We start from the raw sequence: 6,550 nt of genomic DNA, 5'->3' as shown, positions 1-6,550 counted from the left end.
GAGCCACTTTCAAAATTTCATAGAAATTTAAAAAGCATTCACCTATGTTGTTTCTTTTTGGCGTGAAAAGCTATTAGAAAGGAGAAAAATATTAGTTTTTAAAAATATTTCTCATTTTTGTCCATTAAACAGCTGAAATAGGCAGGGCATAGTGTAAAAACACTGGTCTGGGAGTTTTATAATCCAGGGCCTACTCTTTACCACTGACTAAACTTGCAAGTTTGACAGATTACCTTTTGGAGCCACAGTTTGCCCACCTGCAAATACTAATTTGGACTAGTGATCTTTCCAGCTTTAAAAGTTTGGTATTAGCTAGGCTCCAAGGTTGATTCCTATAATCCTAACACTATGGGAGGCTGAGGCAGGGGATTGCTTGAGCTCAGAAGTTCAAGACCAGCCTGAGCAAGAGTGAGGTCCCCTCTACTAAAAATAGAAAAACTAATGGATGTTGTGATGGGCACCTGTAGTCACAGGTATTGGGGGAGGCTGAGGCAAGAGGATCACTTGAATCTAAGAGTTTGAGTTTGCTGTGAGCAGTAATGCTATGACACTCTACTCAGGGTGACAGAATGAGACTCTATCTCAAAAAGATAAATAAAATACAAGTTTGATATTAATAAATATTTAGTTAATTATCATTACAGTTTTATTAAAAGAATTCACTGACAGATTCATTTTTAAATGGGGATAAACTTAAAAGGTAGCTAAACCACATGTGTGAGTTGCAAAAACTAAGAAAAAATTTCAATCAAGGTTTTTGGTTTTCCAATATAACATATTGTATGGCCCAGTATAACTATAGAATTTTATTTCTGCTACCAAAAATGGTAAGCACAGCGGTTATACACACAGAATAGAATTATATTCTATACTTGTGTAAGCCAGCAATCCCCAGTCTTTTTGACGCCAGGAACTGGTTTCATGCAAGATAATTTTTCCACAGACCGGGGCGGGGGGTGGGGTGGGGTGCGAGGTGTGTAAGGAGGGTGGGAGCTAACAGTAGGCAGAGCTTAGGCAGTGATGTAAGTGATGGAGAGAGGCCATAAATACAGAAGAAGCTTTGCTTGCTCATTGGCCACTCACCTCCTGCTGTGCAGCCTGGTTTCTAACATGCCATGGACTGGTACCCTTCTGCAGCCCAAGTGTTGGGGACCACAGATAGAAGCCACATTCACGCCAGTCATATTTGAAAATGAGCTGCTGTAGGTTTTTTCCACAGAAGGAACATTTACTGCTATTAAATGTCTATTACATGTAAGCCTGAAAAACTCACAAGCTAAGTTTTCTGTTTCTACAATATTGTTTCATTTTACTATAGGGAAATCTGAGAGTGTAAGCCTTTTAGCTCAGTTTTCATTACAGCTTGGTCCTCATAGGCCCTTTTTAGTCATGTATTAATGATGGTGTTGATATCCATAAACATCATTGAAGATAAATGCTGTTAAATTACCCTGGACTATACCTACATCATGGTAGGAAATAGAATCTGATTCCTAATGGTTGAAATTTGGAACATCATCCACTTTAGCTCAAGTTCAATCTCTGAGAAGTTTCTAATTCCATTTAATCAGTTCTGAGGAGGCCTCTTTTGTGTTGTGGTATTTAGTCCACATCACAGAATGTTGTTTCCTTTCATGCTCACTATACATACACCATTTTCCTAATTGAGGACTCTGAAATTCTGAGGGACAGGGATCATGTCTTACTGGGAAGTGGTGGGGGCACAGAGAACACAAGACTGGCCTGAATTCATATCTGTGCCCTGCTCACATCATACAAGGTGAAAGAAGACATAGCAACACTTACTGAGAATGTTTGTTCTAACGTTTAAATGAAGAAACACATACAAATAACCAGCACTGTGCCTGATGAGTGCTAAGTTAATGTCTTCTCTCATCTTGCCCCCTTCAGTACCATGTTTGCTTATGGTCAGTTTTCAGTGTTTTTTGAATTAAACTTACGTTCATTAAGTTAGAGAAAGACTTGCTTTTTCTAGAGAGTATCTAGGTTCTTGAAAGTGAAGAATTTTATTTATTATGATATGAAAAATATTTGTGTTTGTATATAAGGAATCAAAAAAGATTTAATTCTTGGTATGCTATAAGTATTACATGCTTTTGCTCCATTTTTCCCCTTCTTATAGCAGCCGAACTCAGAGGATTCTCCAGATTCTTCTATACTGCCCAAATTGGAAGAATTCTGCATCTCTGTTATCCAGTCGCAGCAGTCAACAGAAGGGGGCCAGTTTGAACCTACCAACATTCAGACTCAGCTCAATCAAATTCAGCTATCCACAGCAGCCCTTGATTCCACTCCTGCAGTAGTTGATTCCCCCCCAAACCAGTCAGGTTCAGGTAAGTTTACGTATACTTGTGTGTGCTCATAATTGACAAATATGATTGTTTGATATGTTGCTAAAACCTTCATTTTCTCTTTCAGAACATACCTTGAAAGATTGCTGACTTTAGCATTTGTCTTAAGTCCTCATCTTATGTTTGGGCTCAAGTATTCTATTTACTGCACTCTTTTTTCTTTCTCTGCAATTGATGGGGAGGAGGAGTAGTTCACTATTTTATAGTGTAAAACTTGCCAGTTCTCATGTGTAGAGTTGAGTTTTACAGATGTTTATGATCTTGTAACCACTACCATAATCATTATACAGAACATTTTTATCAGCCTAAAAAGTGTCCCCTTTGAGATCAATGCCTTTGCTTATTTGCTGGCTTCCAGAAAGTGTCTTTCCCTTTTCTAGAATTTCATATAAATAGAAGCATATAACATATTTTTCTTCCTATATTTTCTGGAAGAATTTCTGTGGAATTTATATTATTTCTTCTTGAAATGTTGAGTAAAATTCAACAGTGAGGACCTCTGGGACTCAACAGTTTTCTTTGTAGGAAGGTTTTTTAGCTAATGTCTTTAATAGATAGAAGGTTATTTATGTTATTAATTTTGTTTTGAGTGAACTTTGGTAATTTTCTCTTTCAGATAATTTATCAATTTTATCTAAGCTATAAAATTTATTAGCATAAATTATATTATTTATTTTAATATCTGTAGATACTGGTAGTTTATGGAGGGGATACTGAGTTTGGAGGGGAAATGATGATTTTCCCCTCCAATCTCAGTGTGTTAGAAGTTTATCAGTTCTGTTGATCTCAAAGAACACCTTTTCATTCCATTAATTTTTCTGGTTTTTGTGTGTGTGTGTGTGTGTTCTATTTCACTGGTTACTATACTTTTTTTTCTAATTACTTTGGGCTTAATTTTCTCCTCTTTTTCAGTCCTTTTAAATTTATGACACTTAACTATAGCTGAGAATATGGTCTATCTTCATGAAAAGTATGTATGGACCTTTTTTTGGCTAACCCGCTGTCATTAATGTTTGTGTAGTGTGTGGCCCAAGACAATTCTTATTCCTTCTAGAACTGTGAAATATGATATTGGTATTTTGATGGGGAGTTTGTGTTGGCATTTTTGATGGCATTTTGTGTTGAATCTATAAATTACTTTGGACAATAGGGATATTTTAACAATGTTGATTCTACTGATCCATGAATATAACATGTCTTTCCATTTTTTGTATCATCTCTAGTTGGCTTGATTGCTTTTCCTCTCTCCCTTCCTTCCTTTTTGTCTGTCTTTGCAGGGCAGGGGTGGGGAGAATGCAATTAATTTCCCAAAATTGATATTTTTCTTTCAATTTTTCTTTTAGGTTTCATTAGGGTAGAAAAGACTTTAGTCCAGATAAAATTTCATACCACCATTTAGGCAATATCCTTCTGAGGTTATCAGTGGGACTTGATGCCACATGTGTTAGGATGTCTTCTCATTATGGCTTATGGGAATACAAACAAACTTTACCGCAGTATAAGCTGTTTGCCCCAGTGTAATGATTATTCTGCCTGCTCCTGTCAGTGGTTTTTCCCCTAGTCTTGGTAGTTTGTTCACACAGAAGCCAGATCACTCTTCTTCTACACAAGGAGAACTCTCCATAGATCCCTAGCTTCCTTTTTCTCTGTAGCTGCCTCCTCTCTGCTTACCTCCCTTTACCTCCCTGAATTCTGAGCTGTCTTTTCTCAACTTAGTAGATCTCCTTGCTCAGTTTAGATTCCTCCTCCTCTACTGAAGCCTAAAAGTTCTTTTCAGGCAGTGAGCTAATTAATTAGCACTTACAGTTTGTTTCTCTTCTCACAAGAGTCACTGTCCTGTGATGCTTATTCAGTGTCTGAAGGCTGTTGTTACATATATCTTGTCCAGGTTTCTTGTTGTGTAAGGCAAGGGAGTATGAGCCCTGTTGAATAACATCAAAGCTGAAGGAAATTTTGGTACTCTTTTAGATTCTTTGGTCATGTGATTCTTCTTTCATCTATCTATACCTTTTAAAGTCTAGGCTCACCCAAGGCTTCCTATAAAATCACATTTTTTTTACAAATCACCTCTTTTCCTCTCTAGTGGGCATTGATTATAGTTTTATAATCAGAATTTCACTTTTTAGACTACCCTGTCAAATTCTCCTTGAATATATTTCCTCACGCATGTATGGAACACATACCACATGCTGCTGTGCCAGATGGTAACCATGCAAAAATGAAGAAAATGTTGGACTGTGCCTACTTTTTCTCAAATTTTTTGAAATCTGTGTTTTTAAGCTCTAGAGCAGTGCTATTCAAAATGTAGTCAGCATACTGGTTCTTGTCTGTACACCACACAGTAAGGAGCTTGTGCCCCAAATGTTAAATCAGCTACATTGCAAAGCACATTGTTGAAGGAAGTAGTGTGTTGGCTTAGATGTCAACATAGCTCCCTTTCATTGTAGGCAAGTAGTAAGCAGGGCATAGACCAGCCACTTTGGATAACACTGGTCTGTAGTGCTCATCATAAGAGAGTGCTTAGCATCCCCTTTCTTGTCTATTAGGAACACTGGAGCATTGGGGTTCCAGCAGTTTCATTTTAATTACAGGGTTATTTCTTTTTAGTTAAAATAATTGCTAAAGTATTCGTTTTATGACCAATAACTGGGATATGGAATTTCTTAGCAACCAAATCTTGGTTTGTTTTTACACTGGCACAGACTCAGAAACGGAACCACTTAGGCAATAGAGCAGTGGTTCTCAACCTTCCTAATGCCACAGTAGCAACCCACAGGTTGAGAACTGCTGCAAAAGAGAATGCCTATGGGACACTATTTTGCTCAGTACCAGAAAGAAGTGGGAGAGTTTATGGGCTTTTCTGTGGGATTTCTGTTGTATCCAAATTATTTTTATGACATTACTAGAAAGAAATCATACCTTTGTTTTTCATAGGTTTATTTTTGCCTTCTCTCTTACCCTCATCCTAGGAATTTATTTTATCTCAATACATGATTCCTTCCCCATTTCCTTTCCACTTGTTGTCTCATCCTCTCTGATAGACTATTGGTAATTGTCTATTTCTATTGGTAACAGAAAATGATGGTAATATGTGTAGATGAAGAACTACTATGGAAGAGAGAAGGCAGTGAGTATATGAGCCCCTTGAAAAGACTCTTTCATCTTTTCTTTTTCAGTGGAAAGCTCTCCAAGGAGCCTAAAGAATGAAGACTTTTCTAGTAGCCATGCTGTTACAGTGTTCAAAGACAAGAGTCAAGGAGCCATGGACCAGCTCTCTTTGATCTTATCTTCTGAGCACCAGATTTCTCAGAAGCTCTACATTCCTCGAAGTACAGCCACTGCTGCCTTAGGAGCTGCTGCACGGTTAGCTATGTCCAGGAGCCTTCTACACTGGTACCCCAGTGTGAAAAGGATGGAAGCGTGAGGAAGGGAAAAAAAATAAACCAACTGCTTAGGGCTTAGTGCTCTCCCAGGCCAAAATAAGGAGGTATCAAACCTAAAATAGATCCTGACAGTTGATCCTTCTGTCTTTCTGTATGACTGTATGTGAGCTTTATTATTATAGTAGTTTACTTTGCTGTGTAAGTATTGATATTTAATGTTAATTTTCATTTTGATGATTTTATTTTATTCTGATAGTTTTGTTCACCTTTTTTTTTAATGTAGTAGTTTATAGGAGGTTTTGTTTTTTGTTTCTATAAATGTTTTTCTTGTACTTATCATGACTGATAAATGAAAATTGAAAAACAAATGTTTTGTGATCCATATTTAGCATGTCAAAAATATATTATCACATTCCTATCTCCAGAAAAAAGGATGTCTGAATCTTAGGGCTGCTGCCTTCTCTATAACTTGAAATCTTTTATATCAGAGCATCATTAGTTTTTTAATATTGGGATCAATAAGAAAATTCATACCCTGACATTACTAGGTCACATAAATACATTTACATTTTTTAAAAATTAAGCTGATTGGCTCGGCGCCTCTAGCTCAGCTGGCTAAGGCGCCAGCCACGTACACCTAAGGTGGCGGGTTCAGATCCCCAGCCCGGACCCGCCAAACAACAATGACGGCTGCAACCAAGAAATAGCCGGGCGTTGTGGCAGGCGCCTGTGGTCCCAGCTACTTGGGAGGCAGAGGCAGGAGACTCGCTTGAGCCCAGGAGTTGGAGGTTGCTG

The 6,550-nt window shown here is 37.7% G+C and overlaps 1 protein-coding gene across 3 annotated transcripts in view; it reads left to right on the top strand.

The window, feature by feature from the left end:
• The window catches only part of TDRD5 (tudor domain containing 5), an 81,074-nt gene extending 75,278 nt beyond the window's left edge, over positions 1–5,796 (top strand). For all 3 annotated transcript variants that reach the window (XM_003785672.2, XM_003785673.2, XM_012802613.1), the window contains 2 exons: positions 2,144–2,354; positions 5,549–5,796. In XM_003785672.2, the coding sequence (XP_003785720.1) occupies positions 2,144–2,354; positions 5,549–5,796 (459 nt within the window). The remainder of the gene's footprint in view (positions 1–2,143; positions 2,355–5,548) is intronic.
• Positions 5,797–6,550: the final 754 nt, after the last annotated feature.

Source organism: Otolemur garnettii, unplaced genomic scaffold (genome assembly GCF_000181295.1).
Source record: "Otolemur garnettii isolate 467f Iridium unplaced genomic scaffold, OtoGar3 scaffold00016, whole genome shotgun sequence".
NCBI lineage: Eukaryota > Metazoa > Chordata > Mammalia > Primates > Galagidae > Otolemur > Otolemur garnettii.
The sequence above is the reverse complement of the archived record's forward strand: the minus strand, read 5'-3'. Positions and strand labels throughout refer to the sequence as shown.